This window comes from Lissotriton vulgaris, unplaced genomic scaffold, assembly GCF_964263255.1.
Source record: "Lissotriton vulgaris unplaced genomic scaffold, aLisVul1.2 SCAFFOLD_3227, whole genome shotgun sequence".
Classification (NCBI taxonomy): Eukaryota; Metazoa; Chordata; class Amphibia; order Caudata; family Salamandridae; genus Lissotriton; species Lissotriton vulgaris.
This window is the reverse complement of record NW_028255102.1, coordinates 130,426-151,654: the sequence shown is the minus strand read 5'-3', so window position 1 is coordinate 151,654 and position 21,229 is coordinate 130,426. Positions and strand designations below refer to the sequence as shown.

Below are 21,229 nucleotides of genomic sequence, written 5' to 3'. Positions count from 1 at the left end.
TCCGCATGCTCAAAAAAACATTTCGCTGGATCCCCACCGAAACCAGAAAAACAGTTACCCATGCACTGGTCACAAGTCGCCTGGACTACGGAAACACCCTATACGCCGGTATCACCGCAAAACTCCAGGAAAAAACTCCAACGCATCCAGAACGCATCAGCCAGACTCATACTAGACATCCCGCGCAAAGACCATATCTCCAGCCACCTGAAAAACCTCCACTGGCTTCCCGTCAATAAGAGGATTACTTTCCGCCTCCTAACCCACGCTCACAAAGCACTCTATGAACTTGGACCCGAATGCCTCAACAAACGACTTTCCTTCTACACCCCCCCTCGCCAGCTACGATCTTCCAACCAAGCCCTGGCTACCATTCCTCACATCAATAAAACCACCATGGGAGGTAGATCCTTCTCCTACCTCGCTGCTAAAACCTGGAACTCACTCCCCACTCACCTACGCCTCACTCAGAACCACCTAACATTCAGAAAACAACTTAAAACATGGATATTCGACAAGTAATTCCCATCCCTTCCTCAAGCGCCTTGGGACCCTCTGGGTATGTAGCGCGCTATATAAATCTCCGACTTGACTTGACTTGACTTGAAGTGGAAGATATTCTACTTATGGTGTATGCATTACCATTTTAATCCTACAAAGGGGCAGGAGGAGGTAATCCTACCTTACCTCCTTTATTTAGCGAAAGCAGGTTTAAAGTATTCCTCGATCGTGGTTTACTTGTCAGCCATTAGGGCCTAAAAGTCTCCCAACCAACCTTCCTTTTTCCAACTGCAGGTGGTTAAGGATTTCCTACAGGGGTTGAAAAAAGTGTATCCCCCTGTTCGAACTCTGTCTCCTCCTTGGGAATTGAATCTGGTACTTTCTAGATTGATGGGTCCTCCTTTTGAACCCATTCATAAGGCCTTGTTGCAACACTTTACATGGAAGACCGCTTTCCTAGTGGCAATAACATCCGCGCACAGAGGAAGTGAGATCCAAGCGCTGTGTGCCAAAGAGCCATATACTGTGTTTCACCACAACAGTGTAGTGTTAAGGACTCTCTCTGTTTTTTTGCCAAAGGTTGTATCTGATTTTCATGTTAACCAGACGATCTCCCTACCGTCTTTTTTCCCGAATCCCGCTACTCCTGCGGAAAGGTCACTTCACTCCTTAGACCTTAAGCGTGCTCAAGTTCTATTTGGAGGGAACGAAGGCCATAAGGAAATCAGATCAATTGTTTTTAAATTATAGTGCCATGAGAACAGGCTTTCCAGCCTCCAAAAGGTCCATTTCAAGATGGATAGTGTCCTGTGCTCCACGCACAGACGACTAGGATCTGACGCGTTGGAGGCAGGACTTGCCGCCATATTGCGGGTCTGAAGCAGTCAGCGCAACAGTGCTGGGATGATTCCCACCCTCCCTCACCCCTATATAGGTCATGCAAGCTCTCGTCTGCGCAGCGGGCGCGCCAAAGGCAAGCCAGTCCGTGCCTTGACCGGGCTTAGGGCCACCCCCCCCCCTGGTCAATTGATTATTCAAACACCTACTAGCACAGGACCAATCACTTGTACTTCCCCACAACTCTTAGCACTTAATCCTTCCCTTGCCCTTCCTCATTCTATCCCTTCAGTTCAGCACACGGACCCTTTGGTAGGCCCTTTCAAATGTCCTACCTGCAGATAACATTCGTCCCTACCAACCATTCCTAGACAGGTCTTGGTAGCACTCATCAATGTACGTTCCCTTCCAAGACATAAACTCGATATCTTGGAGTTTATTTCATCCCACAACTTAGATCTTCTGTTTGTCACAGAAACTTGGGGTGACAACTCTTCTGGCCCAGATTTTAAAGCTGCCTTACCTGAAGGCTACTGTGTATACAGATTTGACAGACCCTTCAAAAGAGGTGGCGGTTTAGCCATTATACATAGACTGCTACAACTTAAAATCGTCAGCCCTTAACCTTATAGGTTGTGAAGCCTGTTCTTTTTCTATCGGCCTCTCCAATAACCAGTCATTTATGAGCACCCTGCTTTATCGCCCTCCTGGCCTCAAATCCAATTTTCTTGCGAGTCTCAACAATTTAGTTGAGTCCACGGCTGGAGCTCCCCACCACACCATATTAGGAGATTTTAATTTCCATTTGGAATCCCCTTCTGACAGTGATACTATTTCTCTTATTAGTGATCTGGCAGGACTCCACCAACTTGTTACTCTGCCCACACATAAGGCTAGACACACCCTAGAAGGGATATTCACCAATAACCCTGACATTTTGATCCCTACCCCCATTCCTCTCATTTGGAAAGATCATTCTGCAGTTTGTTTTTCAGTTAAAATAGTCTTTCTCATTTCAAACCAGACCTTCATCCCCAGTCGTAACACGAAACTGGAAAAATATTAATATTCCCTTATTGTCCTCTATGTTGACTAATGCCCTTGATGTGGCAGAGCCTAATCCGACATTAGCATCCACTAACTACCTTGAGTACCACTAGGGCACCTCCCAAGACTATTTTTCGTAACCGCAGTTCCATTTCTGCTCCCTGGTTCTCTGAACCCCTCCGGTTACAAAGACAACATTGTAGGAACTTGGAAAGACACTGGCGCAGGGACTACAATCCCCTTAATAAACAATCTTATAAATGCGCCCTCTCCTAATACAAAAAACTCATCTTCGCAGAAAAGACAACCTATTACACTGCCCAAATCAATCAAGCACATAATTCCGCAAAAAAAATGTTTAATGTGGTTAACCACCTTTCCAATCCCTCTAACCCCCCTCCCGACACTTCTCAGGTACTCTGTCCAAAAAGAAATCTGCCAAAGAATTACAAAGTCACTGCCACCTTTTCTGCCTTTCACCACAAATCCCCCTCAACACTGATCACCACTAGGCATTCCTGTTCCACTTCTTTTTCTAAGTTCAAACAGGTTTCTGAGGAACACATTTTTCATTTAATTACCACTACCAAATCAGGCTCACCTCTGGATCCTTGTCCCCCCCCCCCTCTCTCCTCAACCTTATTCCTGATGTCATCTCTCCTGCCTTAGCCAACATATGCATTACTATGTTCCTCACAGGTTCTTATCCATCAGTATGGAAAAAAGCTATCAAGCCTCTTTTAAAAAAAGCCACCCTCGATCCAGCATTACCTTCCAGTTACAGACCTATTGCCTGCGTTCCCTTTCCCGCTAAAATATTTGAAAATCTAATGAATAGGCAACTTTCCAACTTTATAGCCTCTAACCACCTGCTTGACACCCTGTTTGGCTTTAGGCAAGAGCATAGAACCGAGACGGCCCTTATAAAATCGGCTGATGAAATCAGAATGACTCTGGACAGAGGCGGTGCAGCAATTCTAATACTGCTTGACTTGTCCGCGGCCTTCGACGCGGTCGATCATGCCACTCTGATCGACCGTGTCTCATTGGTATCCAGGATAAGGCCAAAGACCTTCTTGCTTTGTTTCTTGCCAACCGCTCTCAAGCGGTAAAATTAGGCTCCTTCTTTTCTCCCACTTTCTCCCTTCCTTGTGGAGTACCGCAGGGTTCCTCGCTAAGTCCGACTCTATTTAATATCTATGTTTCGGACTTAGAGAGGGTGATTAAATCTTATGGCAATAGTCTCACTACTTATGCAGACGACACCCAGCTGGTTCTATCAGTACACCAGGATGGACTTTCAGTGGCAGCGAACTTCCAGGAGGGAATGCTTGCCATCAGCTCCTGGATGTCCGCCAATTGTTTCAAGTTAAACTCAGACAAGACGGAGGTAATGATTATTGGGAAACTGGAACCCGTCTGGTCCCCCCTTTGGTGGCCTAACGAGATGGGCGCTCCACCTGAACCCGTCGCTAAGGTTCGTAATCTTGGAGTCATGTTTGACGACAGACTACTTTTTCATCATCATGTCAACACCGTAGTCTCCACTTCTTTCTTTATTCTAAAGAAAATCAAAAAGCTTCTTCCTTACCTCCCTACAACGGCAGGGGAAACTCATCAGCTCCCTTATTTTTTTCATGGACCGATTATTGTAACGCCCTACTCCTCAATGCGCAGGAAAAAGTCCGAAATAAGCTTCAATTGGTGCAAAATGCCTCAGCCAGAATCCTACTGGGCATACCCAAGTTTACTTCCATCACATCCGCCATTCAACAGCTTCACTGACTTCCTGTAAAGAGCCGTACGAAATTTAAAGCACTCTGTATTGCTTACAAAGCAATCAACAACTCTGGCCCTCAGTTCCTTAAATATGCTTTCCGTCCACTTGTAAACTCCAGGACCCTTCGTTCATCTTCAGCTTACTTGCTCAACGTCCAACGCACCAGGAAAGCCAACTGGGGCGACAGATGCTTCGTTATTTCTACAGCTAGATTATGGAATTCCCTTCCCCTCACCATTAAAACTTCTCCCACCATCCTTCGTTTCTGGAAGCAATTGAAAACTTGGCTGTATCCACATTAAAAATTCTGTAACTGTCATTTTCTGATCACCCAAAGCGCCGAGACCCCTCTGGGTATTTGCGCGCTATAAAAATCGCCAAACATAAGCATAAAATTGGCCTACCAGTTGGCAAATAAACCCCTTTTGTTGTCTCCTAAAGCACACTCCACTAGGGGTAAAGCGGCAGAGATTTGCAAGCGGCAACCTGGAGACCGGTTCACACTTTCACAAGGCATTATTGTCTTGAATCTGATTCCAGGGCGGATACTCAAGTAGGCCAGGCCTCCTTGAGGAATCTCATCAGATAATAAGATGTCTGTCCAAGCTTAGTTATGAGCTTGATGGTTAATTGCCGTTCTTTTCCTTTGCCCACAGGTGGATGAGGTGATGCTCGCTATTCTATTCTAGTGATAATGACTATTGATGAGAATCCCCTGGTAGAGAGGGATTACTCACCTGTATTCCTAGTTCTCTTCCAGGGGTATTCTAATTAAAGTCATAAGCAACCCTCCCGCCTCCCTGGGCAAAAGAACATTGTATTTTGGCAGCGTGAATCTTTCTGGATTCACTATGCTGTGCTTTATTCTGCAGTCTAGTGGTTGGGTCCGGAATTGTAGTCTTTTTTTTTTTTTTTTTTTTTTTTTTCGTAGCCCAGGTAGGCATTGACGTCCCACCTTTTGGTGTCCTTCCTGTGACGTCGGCACGCTTCCTGCGGAAGCTCCCACCTTTTCGCCATCTTCAGATTCTTTTTTCCGCAGTTGGGTCTGGATCGTCACCGAGAGGCTCCAGAGTTTTTGGAGGAAAGAAGAGGGAAAAGGCTGAATTCTACACGAAAAAGATTGGAGGACTGAGAAACAAGACCACTGAACTGGGACGATGAAGGAGGAGAACTTCGACGTCCAACGGAGAATGCGCACACATAGGGCCACCTGAGTGCAGGAATGGACAAAACACCTTTTAAATTCTGCCGTAACTACCACCACAAATACGCGCAGAAGCACCAGCACCCGGTTTGCAACCTCTGCCTGCCGGTCGACTATGAGAGCAAGGATTGCAACGCCTGCTCAGTCTTTACCCTGACGACGCTCAGGGTGAGCGAAAGATGAGCCAACTACAACATGCAGGGCCACGGTCAACCTCCGTCGCTTCGGGAATTGGGCCTCTCCAGTGACCAAGAGGACATCGCTGAGGAACCAGTGGACTAAACGGTCGTAGAGACCGATAAGAATACAACAAAAGAGGTAGGAGAGACGTCGACCCATAAAACCCCAACAGACTCTTGAAAGTCAGAATTAGACTCTGGAAAAACAGAGAAAGTCCACGAAAGGAGCACTGGCGCCGAAAATTTCGATGGCTGCAGCAGCATCCAGGGACAAACAGCCCAGCGGTGTTAGAAAGTGGCTCTATATATACTGGGCCAAAGTAAGGTACAGTGTGTATAGACCATAAACCCCAGAGGTATTACAGAGGTTAAAGTCAGGGCTGACCTTACTCTCAAAAGTGGTAGCTCGGTCGAGCAGTAAGGCAGTACCAGAGGACCGTGTAAAGCATTTGTTGTACACACTCAGTCAGCAAAAGGTTTCACACACTCTAGGAACTGAGCTCCAGGCCAATTGTTTTTATATCAAAAGATAGTTTTATTTTTAGAACCAATAGGTATAAAACTATATTTTTCTCAGTGATGAGTGATCTCAGGTTATTGCTTTGCAGAAAGACAATGATTTTGTAAACACAATAGGTACAAGGGTTGCAATAGGCAACACAGTTCCAAACACAATTTAGCATTGAGCTCAATGGGTTTCTCTACACAATTACAGTTGATTACTTTGTCGATTTACTTTTGTAAGTCTAGGACTGGATCCTAGATTCAGTCCTCGGGTCTAAGCTGGAAACAGTTTAGTAAAAACGTTTTAGTTATTGCAATGATTTTTAAGGAATACAAATATAGCTGGGGGTGCAGTGTTTCGAACACTGCCATGCATAGACTGCGCAAAAACACCAACATAACATACAGAGATGCCCCCAACGCATGCACAACACAGCGTGCAGAGGAGCCTGATTACAGAGAAGTACACTCTGAGAGGACCAGGGTGGGGCTGAGGAGAGCGGGAGACTCACCAACTCATAAGGGGGTCAGGCAGTATAGCTCAGACCGCTCAAAAAATGAATTTGCCATTTGCCCGTTAGTTATACTGGAGCTGGTCTAAGTTTTCGTAATGACTGCCACCAAACTAGATGATACAAACACCTCTTATATTATATACATAGGCCTTTCCATGGGAAAGAATTACTTAGATTTGTATACTTTTTTTGAGAATACGTTTGTAACGGCGCAGTGCTCAAGCTGAAAATATGAACATAAATACTACATGATGCCTACAGTAGATAAATCTGACAGTATAAATACTGTAAACAGTGCTTTGGTGTAAACTTTCATGTTGTAAAATACCTCATAAGATTTCTGCTTTTGGTGTTGAAAAAAGATTGCAAGATAGTGCTGCAACATTCCAATGTTTGTGCTGCAAAATTTCCATGTTTGTTGGATAAAATGTGCTAATCCATGCCGCAATATCCTTGGGGATCTGCCTTGTGTTTTAAGCTGTGGAAGAGATGACTTCCAGTTATCGATTGGTGCACTATTAGAAAGATACTTAGCTCCCCTAGTCGCAATTTACTTGGCATGCCTAAACTCCCATGAATGAAGTTTCAGATCCTTTCTTCTTTTTTAACTGCTCTGAGAATGCGTTTAACATGCAGATAAGGGCTCCCTGTCATTGAAAACACACTGACCCCAAATGTTCTTCACTTGTAACTTGCAGACTATCTCCTAACTTGCCTCCCAACAGAACCCTCTGCCATCACCCTGATCTTTGACCCCTTATGCATCTGTAACCGAATACCATGGACATTACTTTTATTATGCAAAAAACACCACAGAAATCCCCAGTGCCAGATCGTTGCTGCTTCATTTTTACTCAAATTCCCATAGCCTTTGCCTGGTACTATCAAGGAGTCTCTTTGTAGTAGACAGTAAATTATGTTACTTAATTTCTACATTTTGTTTCAGGTAAAGAATTTAAGGGGAACAAGTTGAAGGTAGCGATGTCGCGAAAAAAGCCTCTACTGAACAGCATACGCGGTGGCATGCCCCCGCGTGAAGGGCGTGGTCTACTTCCTCTCAGGGGAGGTAGGTTGATAGATCTTTGAAGTTATGGTGACTTTCAAAATATGTGGTCATTGCTTCAGTATTTACACTGGGGAAAAACTTTTCTTACAGGTCTTTTAGGACGTGGAGGACGTGGTGGTGAACGAGGAGGTGGTGGTTTCCCCCCAAGAGGAGGTCCCCGTGGTGGTGGTGGTAGAGGGAGCCCTGTTACAGGAAATGCACCGGCCAGAGCTGGAGATTGGCAGTGCCCAAATCAGTATGTATTTGAATTCTGATCTATTTAGCTTAAGCATCCTAACTATTATGAGCCTCTAGCATACCTACTGCACATGGCAAAGTTTTTGCTTATTGAAGGTTCCTGATCATACGCCGTTAATATGCATAGGCATTGAAATAACTGCATTTGTGTGATGCTAAACACTCAAAGAGAATCCTACACAGCTTGGAAGAGCATTCTTTTACTTTACTTTTTTGTATCTCAAATTTCAAACCACTAAAATCAAAATAGTGTACAAAGCAGTCCTTACTCTAGTCTTTTATTTTTTTAAATTAATCTCTTCCCGTTGGCATATCACCTTATATAGAAGAAAAATTGCAATGTCTCTAAGGCAGCCAGGAGCCATCACAATTCTCCCTTGCATCGGAGGTAGCTGATCCCTCCGTTCCCATTGCTGCTCAGTGGTTACATTCCTGGACCACTGGTGTGAGAAAGTGGCTCTATATAAAGTGGACCAGAATAAGGCACAGTGTGTATAGGGTCCACAAACCCCAGAGGTGTAACAGAGGTTAAAACCAGGTGTGACCTTGCTCTCTAAAGTGGTAGCTTGGTCGAGCAGTAAGGCAGCACCAGAGGACAGTGTAAAGCATTTGTTGTACACACTCAGTCAGCAAAAGGTTTCACACACTCAAAGACTGAACTCTAGGCCAATTGTTTTTATATCAAAGATATAGTTGTTTTATTTCTAGAAGCAACAGGTATCAAAATATACTGTTCTCAATATGAGAGGTCTCAGATGAGGACTTTGCAGAAAGGCAATAAACTTTGTAAACACAATAGGTACAGGGGTTGCAGTAGGCAACACAATTCTACACACAATGTTCGAGGCATGTGGGCTGCTGAATTCATATCTGTGCATAGATCGCCGCCTAGTGTTGGGTCCGGATGATCGCACATTGTTGTCCTGGAAGAGTCTTCGAAGTATCACGAGATAGGTGGCTCCTCCCCTGGACTACAGTGCGCATGGGCATCGACTCCATCCTCAGATTGTTTTTTTCCGCGATTGGGTTCGGATGTATATTGGTTCCCTCTAGTCGGAATCGATAAAAACTTTCTTAAGGCCAAAAGGCCTTTCGTTTTCTTAGTCGGTATAGTCTTGCGTTCGGTGCCTGATACTTCCCGCTCTGTTCCGAGCCGGATTCCAGAGAACCGTGTGCTTTCGACGCGGAAGGCCCAGTCGACGCCACAGACCCTATCGACTGATCATCATGGAACGGAGCCCGTTCAAGAGATGTCCTGTGTGCAACTCAAAGTATCCCCACATCGACGTCCACCCGGTGTGCAACAAGTGTCTGTCGCCGGATCATGATGAAGCCAGTTGCATGGCTTGTTCCCGTTTCAGATCCAAGAAGACGCTTAAGCATCGACGCGCTGCGCGCCAGGAGGCCCAGCAAGCTGCACCGGCGCCTGTGGACATCTTCGATGCCGGGGATGATGATGGAGCTGACCGGGAAGTTGGTGACAACCTGTCAAATCCCGCGTTTGAGGTAGACTATAACTACGACGCGGATGCTGAAAAGTTCGAAGCGGAAGAAGTTGGGGCCTTTAGTGCCATGGAAGATAGCTCGAGCGAAGAGCTAACTCAAACTGACATTGGGGCCAAAAAGCTATAAAAGGCTCAGGTCGAGGGATCGCCACTGGGCCTTACCCAAGATCTTACTATGGGTTCTACGGCCCGGCCTTCGGGCTCGGCTACGGACATTACTATTGAGCCGCACCCTGAAAAATCGAAACCGAAAGTGAAACCAACGGTCTCGACGCATGCGAAAGCACTGGTGCCACCCTCGAAACCGAAAGTGCACATTACTTTGGTTGGATCGAAGGCCTCGGAGCCGTCGGCACCGACGAAGCAGAAGGGTGTTGTCGATCCGAAGACACAGGTCAAGGGCGTTGAGACGAAGTCTGCCACGCCGAAGACAAAGGTCAAGGTGGTCGAGCCGAGTAAATCGGCGCCAAAGACGGTTGACACCAACAAAGGACTCTGTGATCCGAAGGTTCTCGAGACTCCGCGTCTCCAAGACCAGGCCAAGAGCGGCGCTACCCACGAGTCCACGTCTAGTGGTGCCTCGAAGGATCCCGTCGACTCGGCGCGGCCGTCCGCCGCTTTCTCCAAGCAGGTAGCGGACTCCCTAAAGCGCATCAAAGAGAAGGCCTAGACCGTCGGCCCGAAAGATCCTCCACCTTCGAAGCCGGTCGAGAAACCTCAAAAAGCGTTGACGCCCATTCATTTCACGTTGCCGCCGAAAGTGGCGCCGAAGGCTTTCACCCCTAGTATGGGCGCCAGCGTGCCCTCGGTGCCGAAGTCGACGACGGTGGTCCCAACTTTAAAGCATCGACAATCTTCGTTGGATCAACAACAAGAACACTTTATCGATGCCGAAACGGGCAGACTTTCGCTCCATAAACGGAAAATTGCCCCGGAACAGCCAATGGAGTCCTACAAAATTCCTTTGAAGAAAAAGAAGGATTCAACTTAAACTCCTGTTCTTGTGGAACCACTTTCTCCACATGGCCATGATGTCTCACCCACTTATTCTGACTTGGACGCTGGGGAAGGTGATGATGATGACGAGTACAGCTATCCTGTCTACACAGACCCTGAAGATACCAATGAACCCTGGGCAGCTGGTGCTGACCCAGGTGATCCTCACTCTGCCCCAGACACTCAACTCTATGCTGTAAAAACGTCGCCTACGGAGGATTCAGCGGCGTTTAATGCCCTCATTGAAAGGGCGGCTAAAAATCATGACGTCCAGCTCCATGCTGACCCCATTGAAGTGGACTTTCTTTTTGACACCTTTTCCGTCTCAGAGAGAACTGTTAGGACTCTGCCTATGTTGAAGGGTGTCTTGAAACATGCTGGAGAAATCTTTAAAGAGCCTACCAGAGCCAGGGTGATAAACCATAGGATTGAGAAGAAGTATAAACCAGCGCCTACCGACCCTACTTGCATCAAGGGACAGTTACCTTTTGGAATCTCTTGTTGTCTCGAATGCCCGGAAGAGGGCTAATTCTCAAACAACGGGTGATGCTCCTCCCCATGTGTTTGAGGCATCAGGGAAAAGGGTGGCAGCTCAAGCGGCCAATATCTGGCGCATTTCAAATACACAAGCACTTCTAGCGAGGTATGACAGGGCACACTATGACACACTTGAGACCTTGTTGCAGCACCTGCCAGACGAATACAAAGAGGCAGCTGAGATGCTCATCCAAGAGGGGAAGCTGATATCCAATGCTTCTATTAAATGCGCACTGGACGCGGCTGACACCGCGGCCAGAGCTGTGAACACTAGCGTCATGCTGAGACGACATGCCTGGCTCAGAATCTCAGGATTTAAGCCAGAGATACAGACCACCATTCTTAATCGGACAGTAAACCCTGATCATCTGTTTGGCCCAGAGGTGGGCACCACCTTGGAAAAGATAAAGAAGGACACTGAAACTGCGAAGTCCATGGGGGCCTTGCAGTCCCAGCAATTCAGTGGTGGTTCCTTTCGTCGCTCAAGCACTAGGTGTTTCCAGAGGCCAGCTCTCCCAAACCACACAGTACTATAAAGGCAACACGCAGTCCACATACACCAAACAAAGTTGAGGTGGATATCGTGGAAACAGCGCCAAAGGCAGGGGTCGTGGAAACAACAACTCCAGATCTCTAAGACCTCAGGAGCCAGATCGCCAGGTTGAGCTGTTGCGGATCTGGATGCTGAATGTCGCCATGGCTCTGCGTCAAAAGCCTGTGACCTCCTGCTGCAATAAGTGCAAGTGCTCGGCGGACATAGGACAGTGTCTTGGGGGTATGTTGGGTGGAGTGGATGTTAACTCCATACAATAACCGTACTTTATCCAGTATTTGGGTGTCTTTCATAGATTCACATGCCTGAATCATTCCCCGTCGCCGAGACGGGAGCCTCCGGTACATAAAAAAGTAATGTCCTAAGGACATACATAGAGAATATAGGCCGAAGGGCCTCCCCTTTTGGGGCCTTTCCACGTCCTTATGTAAAAGGACCGAACTCTCATCGTTAGCCAATCAGCTCCGACCTCCTTCTAGAACCTTCCCGGGAGGAGCCTCCGTCCCTCAGATTTTTCTACCGCACGTTGTGCTAGGGAGTCTCCAACCTGAGCTCTTCAGGTTTCCAAAATTCGAAGTCTCAAACTTCACCGAAATTCACTTGTACGAAAAGGATTTCATCCTAGCATCGACTACATGTCGGAATCTAATAAGAAAACTTCGTCCATGGCGGACTCACAGAAGAAAGCCCTCCTAAGGGCCTGCTCCTCCTGCGGCAAGCAGCGGATTCAAGCGGAGGACAAGCACGACCTGTGCATATATTGCCTGTACCCTGACCACGTCACTGACAAGTGTAGGGTGTGTAGAGCCTTCCCAAAGAAGACGGTTAAGGAACGGGAAACTCGCCTTCGCGAATGGCTCGACAGGCTTAAGGTCCGAGACACTCTGGAATCTTCCGAGGGTAGTGTCTCCGCGACCTCCAAAGTCTCCAAGAAGAGACCCAGGGTGCAGTCCCCTGGAGAGACAGACACTCCTCCTAAGAAGGCGCACAGGAAGCCTTCGGAGGCACGCTCCACCACCTCCTCCGTGTCTGTTAAGGATGGCCAGAGGTTCAAGAAGCCCGCTCCATCTACTAAGCGGACCACCTCAGTCACGACCACTGTGTCGACTACTACGGCCTCATCGCCCTCCGCGGCGACCACGACGACCACCACTGCGTCCTCGGGCGCACCGGTCTCCTCGACCATTCCTCTGAAACCCTCGAAGGCCGCCTCTTCGTCACCTAAGAGGTCCAAATCTTCAGGTACGCCTTCGCCGAAAACACCTCATACCGAAGGCTCGTCACCCAAGACATCGAAGTCAAGTTCGTCTCCTAAACAGTCGAAGTCAAGTTCAAAAACCACACCTTCGACAAAGGCATCTCAAGTCCACGACCCTACCATCAGTAAGGCGGCGAAACCCTTATCCCCGCAAAAATTGGTACCATTAACCCTGACGGAGGTGCCCAAATCACCAACACACATGGCGGGAGCGCCATCTTCACGCACGTCGTCGGAAGAGACCCCGGCGCCATCTTGGAAAGAATCGAGATTGGTCGAAGTCTCTATTCACTCGAGTCCAACGCCCTCGGTTCGCCCAACGGTGGAATTGGCACCCGAAGAAGAACAAGACACACTACTAAGTGAGGAGTCGGACGATGAACAGGAGGTTCACGAAGAACACCAGGACGTCCAAGAGATCCGGGACGGAGTGACGTATCAAGGCAGCTCCCTGACCGTAGACACGGTGAAAACCCCGATGATCTGTTTGCCACTGTCTCTGGTCAACGATTTGAAATCCCTGGTGCAGGACTATAAACGAAGGTTCCCGGACGCAGACAGCGGTGCCCAGGTACCGGTCACCCAAGCGCAACCGTCGGCCTCGCACCCTTCCGCTCCCCCGGCCCGTCCTCGGAGCCAACTCCGACCGCAAACACAGGCGGAGGACTCATCGGAAAGCGAGGAGGATGACACGGACTTAGAGGAAGGCGAGGTGCAAGACGTCGCCTCGGACCACAGAGACGACGATGCCGATGCTGCGTCATCACACCATTCGTCTGCCCCGGCATCCCCGAGACCGCGCCACTCTGAAGCGGCGGACGTGGGAGGTTTCCACAAACTGGTGGACAGAGCTGCAAGGAGGTTTCACATGGCGGTGGAATCCGCGGAAACGGAATGCTTCCTCCATGATTTCAAGGAGCACACACAGAAATCGGCCAAGTCTATTCCTTTGATAGACTTTCTTTGGGAACAGGGCAAGAAGCTGATGCTCACGCCTGCCTCGGTGCCGGCGGTGGTTCCGCGCCTAGACAAAAAATATAAGGCCCCGAACTCAGCACCTGCCTGCCTGACCGGCCACCCCAAACCGGACTCGGTTGTCACTCAGGCGGCCCAAAAACAATCCCGAAACCCCTCCTCGCCGCTGTCCGCGCCCCCGGACAAGGAAGGAAGGAAGCTGGACACCATAGGCAAGAGGTTCTCCACCACATCCGCCATGTCCATCAAGGTGGCAAACTCCATCGCCCTCCTGGGCCGCTACAACCGCCAGCTATGGGAAGACATAGCTCCCTACCTGCAAGGCCTGCCGGCCACGGTCCAGGACGAGGTGAAAGCTCTTCTGGCGGAAGGACAAAACTCCGCGGCTGAAATTATCGACTGCGCCATCGACGCAGCCATGACGGGATTCCGCCAGTTGGCCGGGGCTGCCGTGCTCCGCCGCCAGGGCTGGCTCAAGGCGACGTCTTTTCGGCAGGAGGTCCAATCTAAGGTGCTGGATATGCCGTTCGATGGGCAATTCCTCTTTGGGGAGAAGATAGACGAGGCACTACAGGCCATCAAAAAAGACACCGACACGGCGAGGGCTCTGGGCTCCCTCCAGTCCCGGAACCAATCCTTTCGGGGAGGCCGCTCCAGAGGTCAGTACTCCTACAGAGGTTCATACCAAAATCGGTCGTCCTATTCCTATGGCAACAGGAACCAACCCCAGCAGAAACAACAGTCCCGACAGTCATCCTATGGGAGATCGTCCTTCAGAGGCAAATCCGCCAAGAAGGGCGCTGGCGGCCGCCAGTGACCACTTACTCCAGCCAGTCCCACCACCGTCTCAATCCTTTCGAATTGGGGGAAAGCTGACCCACTTCCTCCACAATTGGCGAAAAATCACTACGGATCGGTGGGTACTACAAATAATTCAATTTGGACATTCCCTCGAACTGGTCAACACCCCTCCCAACACCCCTCCGCTGAAGCGTGCTCACAGACACCTGCACCTCCTTCTCCAGGAAGTCTCTGCCATGTTGGTCAAAGGAGCCATCGAAAAGGTCCCGGACTCCCAGAAAGGGAAGGGTTTTTATTCCCACTTCTTCCTGGTCCAACAGAAAGGGGACAAGTGGAGGCCGATCTTAGACCTCCGGGCGCTCAATGCCTTCCTACGGAGTCAATCCTTCCGGATGGTCACAATCCAGGAGATCCTAGGAGCACTGGAAAGAGGCGACTCGATGGTCTCCCTGGACTTACAGGACGCCTACTACCATGTCCCCATACTCGTCAGGCACAGGAAATACCTAAGGTTCGAAATAGCGGGCAGACATTACCAGTTCAAGGTCTTGCCGTTTGGCCTCAAATCTGCCCCACGTATCTTCACAAAGTGCTTGGCGCCCGTGGCTGCCTTCCTGCGACAAAGGGGTCACCAGGTGTTCCCCTACCTGGACGACTGGCTGGTGAAAGCTCCTTCCCCGGAGGACGCGCTGGCTTCCTTCAACGCCTGCAGCGCTCTTTTCCAACAGCTGGGTCTGACGATCAACCTCAAAAAATCATGCACTACTCCGTCAACGAGGATCTCCTTCCTAGGGGCAACCCTGGACACGGAGCGTGCGAAGGCTTTCCCCTCAGAGGACAGGATCTGCAAAGTACTGTCTCTGGCCGCGGCGGTGGCCAAGAAGCCTCGCATCAAGGTCCGGACGTTCACCTCCTTGCTAGGGATGATGTCTTCATGCATTCTCCTCGTACCGCACTGCAGGCTCCGCATGCGCCCCCTACAGGAAGCGTTGGCGAGACAATGGAAACAGTCTTCAGGCTCCTTCGACGACATTCTCACAATCACGCCGGCCATCATAAAGGCCCTGCTGTGGTGGAGAAACAGGACTCACCTGACGGCCGGATTGCCGTTCCTCCTGCCGCCGGCACCACTGGTCATCACGACCGATGCCTCACTGGAAGGCTGGGGCGCAGTACTGTTAGACCTTCGAGTCAGCGGCAAATGGGACGCCCAGGAGACACAACTACACATCAACCTCCTGGAACTGAGGGCAGTGTACCTGGCTCTTCAGGCCTTCCTGCCACGCATCGGCTCTTCCCCTGTGCTCGTCAAAACAGACAACACCACGACGATGCACTACCTGAACAAACAAGGGGGAACGCGATCTCTCTCTCTCTCACGAGAATCGCAAAAAATCTGGAAATGGTTGGTGGCGCACGGCCTCTCCCTCAAGGCGGAGTACGTTCCAGGGAAGGAGAACACTATCGCGGACGCCCTCAGCAGGCAGACCTCTCTCTCCCACGAATGGGAGCTCAACGGCGACACGGTGGCCCACGTCTTCTCACAATGGGGCACCCCGAGGATCGATCTATTCGCGACGGCAGAGAACACCAAATGCCGAAGCTACGCAAGCTGGCATCCCCAACGGGGGTCGCTGGGAAATGCTTTTTCCATCGGCTGGTCCAGCGTGTTTGCGTACGCTTTTCCGCCGTTCCCGATGATACCGAGGCTCCTCCGGAAGATGAGGACGGAACCGTGCACGCTGATACTGATTGCTCCGTACTGGCCGAGACAACATTGGTTCTCGGATCTTCTTCGCCTATCCATCAGGCCCCCGATTCACCTGCGACAACTCCCGAACCTCTTGACAATGTCCGGAGGCCAGGTACACCACCCGAACCTCCGTTCGCTCAACTTATCGGCTTGGCTCCTGAGCACCGTGAGTTCGGGGAGCTAGACATACCACAGGATTGCAGGGCGGTACTGGCCAAAGCGAGAGCGAGCAGCACGACCAAGACCTACTCGCTGAAGTGGAAGAGGTTCTGCGTGTGGTGTTCGGAACAATACTTACACCCGCTCCGGGTCACCCCAGTACAGCTGCTACCGTACCTGCTGCACCTGGCTCAATCGGGACTGGCTCACGCCTCCATTAAGGTTCATCTGGCTGCGATTTCTAGGTTCACCAGGACCCCATCGGGACCCTCCCTCTGGTCCAGTCGACTGGTAAAGCAATTTCTAAAAGGACTTTACAGATCCTTTCCGAGGCCTCGGAAAGTTCCTCCAACCTGGCAGTTGAACTTAGTGCTAAACCAATTGATGAAACACCCATTCGAGCCCATACACCGGGCATCGCTCAAGCATCTTTCCTGGAAAACGGCTCTCCTGCTAGCCCTGACGTCGGCCAGAAGGGTCAGCGAACTTCAGGCGCTGTCCATTCAGGAACCGTATCTCCAATTCAGGCACGACCGAGTGGTACTCAGGCCCAACCCTAAATTCATCCCTAAAGTGCCGTCAGACTTTCATCTGAACGAACCAATTGTCCTCAAGTCGTTCTTTCCGGACCCTTCCACGGCAGCGGAAAGGGCGCTGCATTCCCTGGACATTAAAAGGTGTCTCAAATTCTACTTGGACAGGACCAAAGACGTCAGGAAGTCTTCTCAACTCTTTGTAGCCTACAGCAACCCGCGCATGGGGTTGCCCTTGACAAAACAGAGCATCTCACGCTGGATTTCTTCAGCAATTGCTTTCTGCCATGATCAGGCCGGACGGCCTTTGACAGACCGAGTGGCTGCCCACTCGACCAGAGCGATGTCAACGTCAGCGGCGCTCTTCGCTGGAGTGACGATCCTGGACATCTGCCGAGCGGCGACATGGAAGTCCCCGCATACCTTTTCCAAGCACTACTGCCTGGACATCGAACTGCAGAAGGACGCTGCAGTGGGACAAGCGGTGCTGCGCCATCTCTTCCAATAAGGTGAGCCTTACCTCGTCCCGCCATCCAGGTATGCACATTCTTTATGGTTTTCTCTGCTATATGCATGACTATGTATTACCATGTTTTCTCTCAGGTTGTCTGTACTTTATGCAGACCTACTAGATGTGAGAATGTGCCTTACCACTATGCATGTATAACTGCTGGCTACTCTGATTCAGGCATGTGAATCTATGAAAGACACCCAAATACTGGATAAGAAATGCGTTACTTACCTGTAACAGCAGTTATCCAGTATTGGTGTCTTTCATAGATTCACATGCAACCCTCCCGCCTCCCCGGTAAGGACTCACGTACCTCTAGGTCTACATTGCGACACCCTAGCTGGGTGCGTACGAAAATCTGAGGGACGGAGGCTCCTCCCGGGAAGGTTCTAGAAGGAGGTCGGAGCTGATTGGCTAACGATGAGAGTTCGGTCCTTTTACATAAGGACGTGGAAAGGCCCCAAAAGGGGAGGCCCTTCGGCCTATATTCTCTATGTATGTCCTTAGGACATTACTTTTTTATGTACCGGAGGCTCCCGTCTCGGCGACGGGGAATGATTCAGGCATGTGAATCTATGAAAGACACCAATACTGGATAACTGCTGTTACAGGTAAGTAACGCATTTCGTATAAGCTGTGTGACATAACCGTACTGTATAAGCTGTGTGACCCACCTGTCTGTGGTGATGGATTTTCAGACTGGCAGGAACGAATAGTTTCTTACCTGTAGGTGTAGTTTTGCAGCTTGAAGATCTTTCTGGATTCACTATGCTGTGCATATTCCGCGGTCTTGTGGTTGGGTCCGGATTCGTAGTCTTTTCTTTTTTTTTTTTTTTTTTTTTTTTTTTTTGTAGCCCTTGTGGGCGTCGGCGTCACACCTCCTCGGGTGCATTTCCGGTGACGTCGGCATGCTTCCTGCGGAAGCTCCCACTCTTGGGCGCCATCTTCGGATTCTTTTTTCCGTGTTCCTTTCTTTCCCGAAGCAATGACAATGTTCTATTCAGGTGATAATTTCTTTACCACTTGTCCTTATATTCTGTTACTTCTTCTCCTCTTTTTTTTTTTTTTTTTTTTTTGACCACCTCTTCTCTCTCCAGCCTCATCTCTCTGGCGGAACCCCCAAGACACCGTCCTATGTCCGCCGAGCACTTGCACTTATTGCAGCAGGAGGTCATCGTCATGCTGCAAAAAGGGGCAATCGAGCTCGTGCCTGTGAAAGAAAGAGGCACAGGAGTTTACTCACTGTACTTCTTGATACCAAAAAAGGACGGGTCCCTCAGACCCATACTGGACCTCAGACCCCTCAATCAGTACATTCTATCGGAGCACTTTCACATGCTGACCCTGCAGCAAGTGCTCCCGTTGCTCAGTCAGGGGGATTTTCTCGCAACTTTAGATCTAAAGGATGCGTATTTTCTCATTCCGCTGCACCCGTCACACACACAATACCTCCGGTTCACCATCCAAAACCAACATTACCAGTTCAAGGTTTTGCCTTTTGGGGTCACCTCGGCACCCAGGGTGTTTACAAAGTGCCTGGCGACGGTGGCGGCGCACCTAAGGAGACAGAACATTCACGTCTACCCTTATCTGGACGACTGGCTCATCCAGGCAAAGTCAGCCCAGCAGTGTGCCGCCCACATGTCCCACACCATTCACCTTCTTCACGATCTGGGATTCTCACTGAATTACCCAAAGTCCCACCTGCAACCCGCCCACATACTGCAGTATCTGGGTGCGACGATAGACACTCTGGCAGCCACGGCACAGCCAAATTCAGTGAGGGTCAACAGCATTCAATTGCTGATACGATTCAAACCCCAACACTCGCTTCCAGCGCGAGTGTTCATGCAGTTGATAGGCATGATGGCCTCCTGCATCTCCATAGTCCCGCACGCGAGACTACATATGCGTCTGCTTTAGGAGTGCTTAGCATGTCAGCGGACTCAGGCTCACGGACAGTTGAAAGACCTAGTGTTGGTGAGCGGTCGGGCATACAACTCTCTGCATTGGTGGAAACCACAAAACCTTTGCAAGGGACGACCGTTCCAAGATCCTGTGCCACAGATCATCCTGACGACCGACGCTTCTCTCCAGGGATGGGGAGCTCATGTACTCCATTACACTGTACAGGGACTATGGACACCACAGCAGAGGAAGATGCACATCAATGTTCTGGAACTGATGGCTATCTTCATGGAGCTAAAAGCCTTCAAAGTACATCTGTGCAACAAGGTTGTGTTGATCTGGACGGACAACATGACGGCCATGTACTACATTCAGAAGCAGGGAGGAACACACTCTCCACAGCTGTCTCATCTGGCTCAGAGCATGTGGAAGTGGGCCATTCAGAGAAACATCTTCCTCATGGCAGAACACCTCCCAGGCAAGGACAATCAGATGGCGGATCTGCTCAGCAGGTACAGCCACCAAATGCACGAGTGGGAGATGCATCCATTGGTACTCCACCTGTACTTCCAAAGGTGGGGTCATCCAGCGATAGACCGGTTCGCCACAAAGGAGAACGCAAAATGCCGAAGCTTCGCCGCCAGGTTTCCTCACCCACAGTCTCAAGGCAATGCGATATGGATGAACTGGTCAGGCAAATTTGCGTACGTTTTCCCCCAGCACCGCTAATACCGCTGGTGGCACGCAAGCTGAAGCAGCACTCGATGACTCTCATCCTGGTTGCTCCAACGTGGGCTCACCAATCATGGTACACCACGTTTCTGGAACTGTCCGTGGTACCGCATCAAAGGCTGCGTCTCACGCACAGGCTTTTGACGCAGAGCCATGGCGACATTCAGCATCCAGATCCGCAACAGCTCAACCTGGCGATCTGGCTCCTGAGTTATTAGAGTTTGGCTACCTCAACTTACCTCCTGACTGTATGGACATCATCCGGGAGGCAAGGAAGCCCACCACCAGAGCATGCTATGCGGCGAAGTGGAAGCGGTTTGTCATTTATTGTGCAGGCCACAACATTAACCCGCTGGATGCATCTGTTCAGATCATTTGTTATCTCTTACATCTGTACAAATGTAATCTGGCCTATGCTTCCATTCGCATACATTTATCCGCAATGGCTGCTTATCTCCAAAACAGACAGCATCTCTCACTTTTCAGGGTGCCTGCCATTAAAGCCTTTCTGGAAGGACTCAAACGAGTCATTCCTCCGCGGACGCCACCAGCTCCGGAGTGGAACCTCAATGTGGTCCTCACCAGGCTGATGTGTCCCCCTTTTGAACTACTGCATTCCTGCGAGATTCAATTCTTGACTTGGAAAGTGGCTTTCCTTCTAGCGATTACGTCGCTACGACGAATTAGTGAACTCCAGGCACTAACTATCCAAGAGCCATTTATTTAAATTCATTCTAACAGGGTGGTGCTTCGCACTTACCCTAAATTCCTTCCTAAGGTAGTGTCTCAGTTCCATATCAACCAGACTATAGAACTACCTGTGTTCTTCCAAAATCCAGAGTCACTGGCGGAGAGAATGCTCCACACACTTGACGTCAAAAGGGCCCTAATGTATTACATTGATAGGACCAAGGATTTTAGGAAGACTAAACAAGTCTTTGTTGCCTTTGCGCCACAACACAAAGGTAACCCCATTTCCAAGGCTGGTATAGCCAGGTGGATCGTTAAATGTATTCAGATCTGCTATCAGAGCCAAGCGCACTCTCACCATTCCACCATGGGCCCACTCCACCCGCATGTTGGGGCCTCCATGGCTTTCCTTGGAAATATCCCTTTGAAGACATATGTAGAGCAGCCA

General features: G+C 49.7%; 1 protein-coding gene across 1 annotated transcript in view; it reads left to right on the top strand.

Moving 5' to 3' along the window:
• The window catches only part of LOC147659239 (uncharacterized), a gene marked incomplete at its 5' end in the record, with an annotated part of 178,782 nt that overhangs the window by 87,919 nt on the left and 69,634 nt on the right, over window positions 1-21,229 (top strand). Inside the window, 2 exons of the mRNA XM_086951863.1 lie at window positions 7,514-7,633; window positions 7,724-7,868. Coding sequence (XP_086807989.1) covers window positions 7,514-7,633; window positions 7,724-7,868 — 265 coding nt within the window. The remainder of the gene's footprint in view (window positions 1-7,513; window positions 7,634-7,723; window positions 7,869-21,229) is intronic.